Source organism: Corythoichthys intestinalis, chromosome 12, assembly GCF_030265065.1.
Source record: "Corythoichthys intestinalis isolate RoL2023-P3 chromosome 12, ASM3026506v1, whole genome shotgun sequence".
Lineage (NCBI taxonomy): Eukaryota > Metazoa > Chordata > Actinopteri > Syngnathiformes > Syngnathidae > Corythoichthys > Corythoichthys intestinalis.
This window is the reverse complement of record NC_080406.1, coordinates 13,543,407-13,555,213: the sequence shown is the minus strand read 5'-3', so window position 1 is coordinate 13,555,213 and position 11,807 is coordinate 13,543,407. Positions and strand designations below refer to the sequence as shown.

At 37.5% G+C, this 11,807-nt stretch overlaps 1 protein-coding gene across 2 annotated transcripts in view; it reads left to right on the top strand.

The window, feature by feature from the left end:
- Window positions 1-244: 244 nt before the first annotated feature.
- The window catches only part of col18a1a (collagen type XVIII alpha 1 chain a), a 168,434-nt gene continuing 156,871 nt past the window's right edge, over window positions 245-11,807 (top strand). For both annotated transcript variants that reach the window (XM_057852305.1, XM_057852304.1), the window contains exons 1-2: window positions 245-383; window positions 463-536. In XM_057852305.1, coding sequence (XP_057708288.1) covers window positions 373-383; window positions 463-536 — 85 coding nt within the window. In that variant the 5' untranslated portion in view covers window positions 245-372. The remainder of the gene's footprint in view (window positions 384-462; window positions 537-11,807) is intronic.

The following is an 11,807-nucleotide window of genomic DNA, read 5'->3' as shown; positions in this document are numbered from 1 at the left end:
TTATTTTTCTCTTAAAATTCTTACAACAACATCAATTCTAAATATATCTGTTTTGCACTACAGTACATTTCAGTCTGAACTTCACACTGATTTCATGGTGTCTTTTTACTCATCTCTGAAATTGTATTCCAATTTCAACCAAAGAAATAGTTAAAAACTGCAAGACACACCTACCTCTGCGGAGGAAATAATTCACTCTTTAGGACCTGGCGGAAGTCCCTAGTGGGCGCTGCGAGCGGGTCACCACTCGGCCCCACACACTGCTCACTTCTTGCGGTTCGTGCATCAACTGGGGGATCCGCGAGAAGGGACATTTGTGCACCGTCAAAAGTCCATGTTGCGTCTCCTTGGCTTGGGTGCAGCTCAAGAGAGATGACATCGAGGTACAGCACGTTTTCCCCGTCAAACTTTACAGTTTTTCTGTATGGAAGTTGAACTTTTTTTCTGGCTGGCGTCTCGCAGGTGTTCCTCAGGGCTGAAGCGCTTTTTGTGCTGCCTCCTCGTTTTGGTCAGCCGGGCTGCAACCCAGTGGCCAGGTAAGAGGACCATGCAAACATTATTACTGTTCTAGTGTACTATAACACATACACCTTCATTATTGATGATAGACAGACTAATTTCATTATTATTTAACTTGCCTAAACTAACGGAACACATGAAACCAAATTGCTTGTTAAGACTATATGTACACAAACATCTAAAACATGGAGGTAAACATAAATAACATAAATATTAGACATTACTTAGCATTTAATTGACTTGAGCTGACTCATCCCTAACTTTCCTGGCTGCCTCATTTAATGAATGACACACCTCAAATGTGCATATTTATGCTATATTGACAATGCAATTTGGATTTACAGTTGTATGTTGACATGGAACCATACATACATCATTAGGTGATGTACATTTGAAAGTATTTCTATGATATCTGGATGGCATTGGCTAGGTATAATTAAATTCAGATATTGGTTCACATCTGGAAGTGTGCTAATTACATTTGAAAGTTATGCCCTTTTTTTCTATTCACGCTACCTTGATACATATCCGGATTATTCCACTTAAAAGCAATAAAAAGTATGTTTTGTGTCCTTTACAATCTGAATCACAAATTCATCCCTTTGTTTTTCCAACATTCATTGGTTTCCTTTTAGTCGAAAGTCTTGTTTGCATCAATGCTGCATCTAATGTTTTGTACTCGAATGAGTGTCTAAGCCGCGGTCAACAACCCACGGCTCTCGAGTCGCATGCGGCTCTTTAGCGCTGCCCTAGTGGCTCCCTGGGGCTGTATTTAAAAATGTTTGAAAATGAAAAAAGATGGGGGAGGAAAATAATTTTTTGTTTTAAGAGTAACGTGGTGTTTCATTCTCTATAGGATGCACTGCAGGGAAAATAAACCATATTTTCCACACTATAAGGCACACCTCAAAGCCTTAAATTTTCTCAAAAGCCAACAGTGTGCCTTACAATCTGGTGCGCCTTATATATGAATCAACATTGAGCCGCAAAAGGTCTCACAGCAACTCTGAGCGCAGCTCTATCTAATGGATGCATAATGTAACCCCAGCCTTTACTGTAGTGTCTATTCGATACGCCTGATAATGTGGTGCGCGCTATTTCTGGAAAAAGTTTTAAAATGGGCCATTCATTGAAGGTGCGCCTTATAATGCGGTGCGCCGTATAGTGCGGAAAATACTGTAATCTTGAAGGCTCACATGTATTTGAAGCCAACTGACCGATAGTCATTTTGATAATAGGCAAATACGCAAATACAGATACAACAGCATGTTTTGCCTTCATTATAAGGCTTTAAAATTTTTGCAGCTCCAGACATACAGTGCCTTGCAAAAGTATTCGGCCCCCCAGAATCTTGCAACCTTTCGCCACATTTCAGGCTTCAAACATAAAGATATGAAATTTAATTTTTTTTGTCAAGAATCAATAACAAGTGGGACACAATCGTGAAGTGGAACAACATTTATTGGATAATTTAAACTTTTTTAACAAATAAAAAACTGAAAAGTGGGGCGTGCAATATTATTCGGCCCCTTTACTTTCAGTGCAGCAAACTCACTCCAGAAGTTCAGTGAGGATCTCTGAATGATCCAATGTTGTCCTAAATGACCGATGATGATAAATGAAATCCACCTGTGTGTAATCAAGTCTCCGTATAAATGCACCTACTCTGTGATAGTCTCAGGGTTCTGTTTAAAGTGCAGAGAGCATTATGAAAACCAAGCAACACACCAGGCAGGTCCGAGATACTGTTGTGGAGAAGTGTAAAGCCGGATTTGGATACAAAAAGATTTCCCAAGCTTTAAACATCTCAAGGAGCACTGTGCAAGCCATCATATTGAAATGGAAGGAGCATCAGACCACTGCAAATCTACCAAGACCCGGCCGTCCTTCCAAACTTTCTTCTCAAACAAGGAGAAAACTGATCAGAGATGCAGCCAAGAGGCCCATGATCACTCTGGATGAACTGCAGAGATCTACAGCTGAGGTGGGAAAGTCTGTCCATAGGACAACAATCAGTCGTACACTGCACAAATCTGGCCTTTATTGAAGAGTGGCAAGAAGAAAGCCATTTCTCAAAGATATCCATAAAAAGTCTCGTTTAAAGTTTGCCACAAGCCACCTGGGAGACACACCAAACATGTGGAAGAAGGTGCTCTGGTCAGATGAAACCAAAATTGAACTTTTTGGCCACAATGCAAAACGATATGTTTGGCGTAAAAGCAACACAGCTCATCACCCTGAACACACCATCCCCACTGTCAAACATGGTGGTGGCAGCATCATGGTTTGGGCCTGCTTTTCTTCAGCAGGGACAGGGAAGATGGTTAAAATTGACGGGCAGATGGATGCAGCCAAATACAGGAACATTCTGGAAGAAAACCTGTTGGTATCTGCACAAGACCTGAGACTGGGACGGAGATTTATCTTCCAACAGGACAATGATCCAAAACATAAAGCCAAATCTACAGTGGAATGGTTAAAAAATAAACGTATCCAGGTGTTAGAAAGGCCAAGTCAAAGTCCAGACCTGAATCCGATTGAGAATCTGTGGAAAGAGCTGAAGACTGCTGTTCACAAACACTCTCCATCCAACCTCACTGAGCTCGAGCTGTTTTGCAAGGAAGAATGGGCAAGAATGTCAGTCTCTCGATGTGCAAAACTGATAGAAACATACCCCAAGCGACTTGCAGCTGTAATTGGAGCAAAAGGTGGCGCTACAAAGTATTACCGCAAGGGGGCCGAATAATATTGCACACCCCACTTTTCAGTTTTGTATTTGTTAAAAAAGTTTAAATTATCCAATAAATTTTGTTCCACTTCACGATTGTGTCCCACTTGTTGTTGATTCTTGACAAAAAATTGAAATTTTATATCTTTATGTTTGAAGCCTGAAATGTGGCGAAAGGTTGCAAGGTTCAAGGGGGCCGAATACTTTTGCAAGGCACTGTATTTGTTTTATGGTTTTTTATTCCAATATGACTCTTCCAACATTTTGGGTTGCCAACCCCTGGTCTAAGCAATGCATTACATGAGAGAGGCTACACAAAAAATAATGAATGAAAGAATCCTCTGCTGTCGTTGAATAATTGATCTGTGGTCCGTGTGGTTAAACTCACCAATGCTTTGTTGTACTGTCAGTTGATAGGGAGGCGAAATTGAGAGGATGTTGATTAATAAGTGATCAGGCTTATGGGGGAAAATACCCAAATGTAATTCCTGTGCTGAAGGTTACTTTAAACACACAATATTGCAAATATCAGAACAGGGTCTCCCGAAAATGGGCCCATATCCATTCGAGTTATAACATTATGTTATAGACCATAGGGATTTAAACTATCGTAATTTTTGGACTATTAGCCGCTACTTTGTTCCCGCATTTTGAATCCTGCGTTTTATAGTCCAGTGCGGCTATAAACCGCACACTACTCACCTAGTGTGTAGTATCTATTTGGGTTAATAGATAGTCTTATGACGCCGCTGTCAAATAAAGTGCTGTCATAAGATCGTCGTAATTCTGACATTATCATGGGCATAACTGAATGCTTATGAGAGATGTTTTGCAGTGTCATCCAGCCAATTATGTCACTAACTCCATTTATGTCCAGCTCAGATCCTTTACATCCATTCCAAAGTGAGATAATTTACTGGATGACACTAAATGACTCTGTCATAAGCATTCATTAATGGTCATGACAGCGTCATGTCATAATTATGATTGTCTTATGACAGTCTTATGGCGCCTCTGTCAAGTAAAGTGTTACCAAATACCGTAATTAGCAATTAATGAAACAACTGGAACAGTAACTGAAAAAATAATTAGCACAGAACATGAATTTTGATTGTTATATATATATATATCTCTAGTGATGCAATGCATGCTAGAAGGCATTTTGGACGAGAACAGTGTTGACAGCAGGTGGCAGCAGAGGTTGACTGTCTCCCACCAGGTAGCCGTAATGGCGAAATGAAGCTTATTGAAGCAATGTAGCTTTGCTGCCAAAGCTTCATGGTGGTTCACTTGGTCTTATGATGCCTCTGTCAAATAAAGTGTTACCGGTTAATATCTTTTGGTGTAAATATCCCATAATACAGTGAGCAAAGCTGCGGCTTATAGTCCAGTGCGGTTCATCTATAAAGAAATGCCATTTTCGTGTCAAATTTGGTGAGTGGCGGCTTATTGTCAGGTGCGCCTTATAGTCCGAAAATTATGGTAATCGTTGTTCGCCAACTTCGACTAGTCTCATAAGGAGTCAGAATGTGGCCATTGACAATTGACAGTTCTGATGCAAGTGATGGTGCTTTGTTGAATCCTTGTGAAATCTCTCAGAACTGAATCATTTACCATTTGATTGTTCTGGTTGTCTTAGCGGGCATTTCCCTTCTCATCCAAGCAGGCTTCATCAATTCATTAAATAAGGCTGAGTTGGGACAGCGCTAGCTTGTTGTCCACGGAGACAACCACAACATTCTCAGAGAATAAAATGGCTTGTCTATGTCTTCTCAATCGTCTTATGTGACGTGCGTCAACCAGCACTTTTGTTAAGTTAATTGTGTTCTTGCCATAATTTGGGGTCAAAATATATTGGGCAGTTAAAGTGTGAGTAAGGATCATTGGGATATTCATTCGTCATGTATTGCTTGTTCTATGTTTAAACTCCCACTTGTAAACCTCCATGCACCTGTAGTACTAAATTATAAGAATAAATTGAGGCAACCTGACATAATGTTCAGTGTGGGTGTGTGCCCTGGTTGCAAAGTTCTCCCATTATTCCTTAGGTTGCAGTGCCGTTGACTGCATGCGACATGCTTGAATTAGGGTCTAATTCATTCCCAGTCCCCGGCTGGGTCAGGAATCCCTATTGTCATGTGATCTTTGACATGGACCCAGCGGTGGTTTTGCCTGAAGGGAAGCAGGATGAGGATGGGGGTAGGGGTTAGCGCTTGTAAGGGGACACCCCGCTGTGCCATTTAATGGCTGAATTAGATGCCACATTAAAAATCACTGTTGGCTTCTGGGGTGTCCTTTTTGGGGCTGCTGGAACACAGGAGTGCTATTTGAAACAATTAATCATGGTCAAAGACTGTGGCCTGTAGATCATAGTTTATGCCTGATCAAAGTAAATGACAAAGTAATCGGAAGGCTGCAATCTGATTTTTAAAAAAATACTAACCGAAAAACATCGACACCAGAGTTTTAAAACACGTAAACATTTTAGTCTGACCGTGATTGACTCTTAAAGTTGGATTAACAGTTTCAGACTATTCCGTTGGAAACCAAATTCCTCTGGCATATAACGGAGCTGGCTTTCTACAACCTTATCTAACCTTTCTGCTAACTTAAGCCACATTTCACCAACATAGTTTTTTTTCCAGGAATGTAAATGATGATCACTATAAATTAGCAATCGATTTACATTCATGTTATATTGTGTAATAAAATAAATATTTTCAGAAAGCTGCTGCTCATCTCCTGACGCAGTGTGGCGGAAGAAAGCCACACCTGTGCTTACTTGTCAAGAGACCTCAGGAAAAAAATGCCCATGAATACCAGCACTTTAATTAAACGTGATGATATATACGTAGTATCTTATACATTATAACATAGGTCTTTTTGAATCTGAACAAAACTCAAGAATATTACATTTTAAGGTCCTGTGGTTGATAACAGAGGGAATCTCTGATTACCCGGGGAGAAAACAACAACAACGGAAAGAGCATATTACGAATACTGTATCTTTTGTGATATATAAACATATGTATACAATGATCCCTCGCTACTTCGCTCTTTAAACTTCACGTGCTCAGTCCATCGCGGATTTTTTTTCAATTATAAAAATAAATAAATTAATGCAGTATTTTATAGAGCTGTCCCAATCTGATCACATAGTCTTTCACTCTCGCTCCTGCTGCTTTTCTTGGTCTGGCAGTGCACTGAAGTTGATTAAAGTTAACGATGATTAATAGATGTTAAGGTTTGATCTTGCCAGAGACGCTTGGAAGCCGAAACTTCAAAATGCAGCAAGCGTCAATCATCGTTTAACTTGTTAAACAGTTGCTGTGTCAACTCATTGTGTAAGTGAGTAGCTTGAGCATTTTCTAACATTTTTCAACTTTATTCTTGTTTAAATAAATTCGGTGGGACAGTAACATGTTTAAAAGTCATCATAATTATTACATTTGAAGTGCTTAGAAACCATTTATTAATATATGTATATGTATATATATATATATATATATATATATATATATATATATATATATATATATATATATATATATTAGGGCTGTCAAAATTATCACGTTAACGGGCGTTAATTAATTTTTTAAATTAATCACGTTAAAATATTTGACGCAATTAACGCAGATGGCCCGCGCAGACAGATTTAAATGACAGTGCAGTGAAACGCTCACTTGTTGTGTCTATGGAGTTTTGCCGCCCTCTGCTGGCGCTTGGGTGCGACTGATTTTATAGGCTTCAGCTCACATCAGCATTGTGTAATTATTGACATCAATGGCGGGCTACTAGTTTATTTTTTGATTGAAAATTTTACAAATTTTATTAAAACGAAAACATTAAGAGGGGTTTTAATATAAAATTTCTATACCTTGTACTAACTTTTTTTTTATTTTTTTTTAAGAACTACGAGTCTTTCTATCCATGGATCGCTTTAACAGAATGTTAATAATGTTAATGCCATCTTGTTGATTTATTGTTATAATAAACAAATACAGTCCTTATGTACCGTATGTTGAATGTATATATCCATCTTGTGCCTTATTTTTCCATTCCAACAATAATTTACAGAAAAATATGGCATATTTTATAGATGGTTTGAATTGCGATTAATTGTGATTAATTACGATTAATTAATTTTTAAGCTGTAATTAACTCGATTAAAAATTTTAATCGTTTGACAGCCCTAATATATATAAATAAATATATATATATATATATATACACCAGTGGTCTCAAACCGGTCCTCAAAGGGCCGCAGGGGGTACTGGATTTCATTCCAACCAAACGAGACAAATACCTTTTCACCAATCTGGTTTCTTACAAGTGTAATCAGTTGATTGCAATCAGGTGCTGCTTATGTTAGTAGAAACCTCATTGGTTGAACTGTTTGTGCTGGATCTGTTGGAACAAAAACCAGGACCCACTGCGGCCCTTTGTGGAGTCGGTTTGAGACCGCTGATATACACACACACACAGTGGGGAGAACAAGTATTTGATACACTGCCAATGGGTTTCCCCATTGACAGTGTATCAAATACTTGTTCTCCTCACTGTATATATATATATATATATATATATATATATATATATATATATATATATATATATATATATATATATATATATATATATATATATATATATATATATATATATATATATATATATTAGGGCTGTCAAAATTATCGCGTTAACGCGCGGTAATTATTTTTTTTAAATTAATCACGTTAAAATATTTGACGCAATTAACGCACATGTCCCGCTCAGAAAGTATTCTGCCTTTTGGTAAGTTTTACATCAAGGCTTTTTCTGCTGTCCAACAGCGAACTCTTGTGGTCGCTTTGCGACATGGTTTATTGTTTTCTTGCCAGTTCATTATGGTTGCACGACGTCTCGGGCTGATAATGTTGTGCTTATATGATCCTTGGACAAGATTTGTCCGTAAGTATGGTTGTTGTAAAGAATGTACATATTATATTAGTAAGCAAAATGTTATATTTTTTGTATGACACGCTTTTTGTTTATGTTTAGTGAACCTGTATAGCGTGCTAAGCTAACGTTGTTGCTAATGCAATGCTTGTGTACTTTTTTTTTGTAGTTTTACGACGGTCTAAAGAGGACAATGGTTTGAGGCCATTTTATTAATAAATCAGATGAAAAAGGAAGAAGTCTAATTATGAAGGCGTCGTTCACTAGCTGTCTAGCTTTGGAAAAAGTAGACGCTTCGGAGTGAGGACAGCATAGACAGATTTAAATGACAGTATAGTGAAATGCCCACTACAGTCCTTATGTACCGTATGTTGAATGTATATATATCCATCTTGTGTCTTATCTTTCCATTCCAACAATTTATTTTACAGAATATATATATAATTTACAGAAAAATATGGCATATTTTATAGACGGTTTGAATTGCGATTAATTGCGATTAATTACGATTAATTAATTTTTAAGCTGTAATAGAGCAGGGCGGTTAACCGAAAATTTACCGTCACCGAAATTCTTAACGATGACCGACGTAATTTTGACCATGTCGGTAAATTCGGTGAATTAATAAAACAAGAAAATATAGTCTTTTCATCCCGCTTTGATTCTGTGTTGTTCGTCTATGTTCATTCCCCTTTAAGAAAGCAGTGAATGTGCTTACGTAGGGAGTCACGTGATCATCAGGAAGCCAATCAAACAAAAGCTCGGTAAGCTAACGCTAGCAGCTAACGCTACAAGCAAAACGTGATGGAGTGTGGCTTAAGGGAGGTTCACCAAACTTTCAACCGACATTTAGTAGACTCTTGGTGGCATCCAGACGGGCTTTCACCCGCTGTCCTCCTTTGTTTTCACGATTTCCGGAGATGGTGCTTTCAGTGCTTTCTACTGGTAGCCAGGCTAACGCTAGCTAGCGGCTAACGCTACAAACGAACGTTATGGAGTCGGATAGCGGCTCTAACCTTGTCGAAACGGCTGAACTTAATGAGTGGATTGGGCACGGACTGCATCTAGCAATTACTATGTGGCGTTATTTTGTATCTGTCTGTGTGTAATTCCTCTGATAGCTTTTGTGATGGTAAAGCATTCAGCATAAAGTACAATCCAACGGCGAAACTTATAATGACCGAGAAATGGCCCCAGCTATTTTTATTGTGCGTGCATTTATTAAAAAATGCACTGGGGGGGAAAAAACCCTTAAACCATAAAGTAAACACTTGTATTTAATAATTATGTCACAGCAGCCATTAACAATAAGTTGTCTTTTTGAAGTGTACTGTTCAAACTGCAAGTCATTTGTGTTACAATGACATGTTTGCACAGGCATATTGATTTTGACAATGTACATTGTTCAAGTCATACACGCTGTTATAAATGTTCATACTTGAATTCTTATTGCTTACAATACATTATTATAAACTTAATGTTTAGACTGCATGTACAATTGTTAAATACAGTATATCAAATTGAATGCTGGTAAATAAATCAACAAGAAATAGTTAATCTGTATTTCATGCATTGATTCAGATTTTCAAATTATATAACAGTCCGCTTGGGCGAATTTATCGTCATTTATCGTTATCGAGATAAATCTGCTCAATTTATCGTGATACATGGTTGAGGCCATATCGCCCAGCCCTAAGCTGTAATTAACTCGATTAAAAATTTTAATCGTTTGACAGCCCTAATATATATATATATATATATATATATATATATATATGTATATATATATATATATATATATATATGTGTGTGTGTATATATATATATATATATATATATATATATATATATATATATATATATATATATATATATATATATATATATATATATATATATATATATATATATATATATATATATATATATATGGCGGAAAACACTCAGGTGACTTGAAGTTCCGCTCTGAGACCCCCAATTTGGCCAAATTTCAAACTTGTCTGATATGCATGTGTGATACATCATTGGAAAACTTAAAATCTCAATTTTCTGGGGGAAGAAAAATTTTGAACAGGAGGGCATTTTTGAAAAAAAAATTTTTTTCTAAACAGCGAAACCCTAACTGGAGGTGAGAGCATGAGAGAGCATAATTAAAGACGCCATGATTTTAACATGATTTAACACAATTTGAGATATTATCGCGTACCTTGTTTCGATCCAAAAACTCCATGTAGCGTGTATCACCGAGTGTCAAGACACAGATCTGAATGGCCACAGCCGTTTTTTGGGGGGATTTTATGGGTGAAACAAGGTAATATAATCAGGGTCGCGATGCAGAAATCGCTGACATCAAGGAGTGGTCAAGATGTTGTTTTTCATATATTTACCCTTTTAAACGTTTGTTTTTTAATTTTTATTTGTTTCGATCGATTATTTATCATCTAACATATCGGGGGAAACGCGACAGTAACAAAAAATTTTTACAATGGGGTACCGCACGATTCACGTCACTTCCGCTCATTAATATTTATGACGTTAGCTACTGTGGCTCTGCTGTTAGCTAAGGGGGGACAAGCTCTTGTTTGACCCCAATAGGAAATAAATGGGAATAGTGTACGAAGGAGATGTTTACAGAGCTAAACCTACCAAATCTGTCCGAAAATGATGTCCCTGGTGCCAAATTCACTGGTAAAGATGTGGAAGAACATACAAATGTTCAGTTAAAGAGATGGCTTGAGTGTCGACGGCTGCTTAGCTTTTTTATCAACACTTTTTTCTTACGCCACTGACAATGACATTCTACTGTTTCAACAATCTATCCTTTACCTCCATAAGGTTGTCTTACGTCTCTGACCGTTTTTTGAGGGGCAATTGACATTGCTGTGTTTCTGTGTAGCGATCGCAAATGCTACTCGTTGACAGCCAACGAACACTTTTCATTTTTTATTAAAAACAAATCTTACTTCTATTAATTTATTTGCACTTCCCCCTTACTAAAGTTGTTTCTTTACAACAGAAAAGGTAACAACGGTGGCAGTCAGATACTACTTTAATTTTTTTTTCAGGTCATTCATTGTCAGACAGAAGCAGCACGGCAAAACGCCACGCTAAAAAATAAGATAAAATATCAAAATGGCTTAGCTCTTGGCCCAAACAAAATGTTTCCTGCATATGAAATATGAACGGCTTCACCTTGCTGACGCTAAACTGGTCTTTTAGACGTCCACGCCATAGTAGCATAGTATCTCCATTCTTCACATTTTTTTCCTCTGAGTTTTTTGTTCCGGGAGAGTATGAAGAAAACATCCTTTATATGTCGTAATGTCTAGAGTCGTTTCTACAAGTTCAATAGTATCAGTGAATAATCGGCATGTCTTTTTTTGAAAGATTACCGGAGAAAAAAGGCTGAAATATGATGGTTTGCATGCGAGGGCATGTATATAATGTCCCACTTCCGCTTTACGATGCGACGTCACGGTCTAAAAATAGCCTGCGTGCGGTAAGCCATTAAGCGATAGTTATGAAGTAGATATCCGTGACTTATTTACAGACACCATTTTTTTCATTGTCAAATCGTTTTATTTTAACAAAATATTAGACATCAATTCATGATTATAAGCTA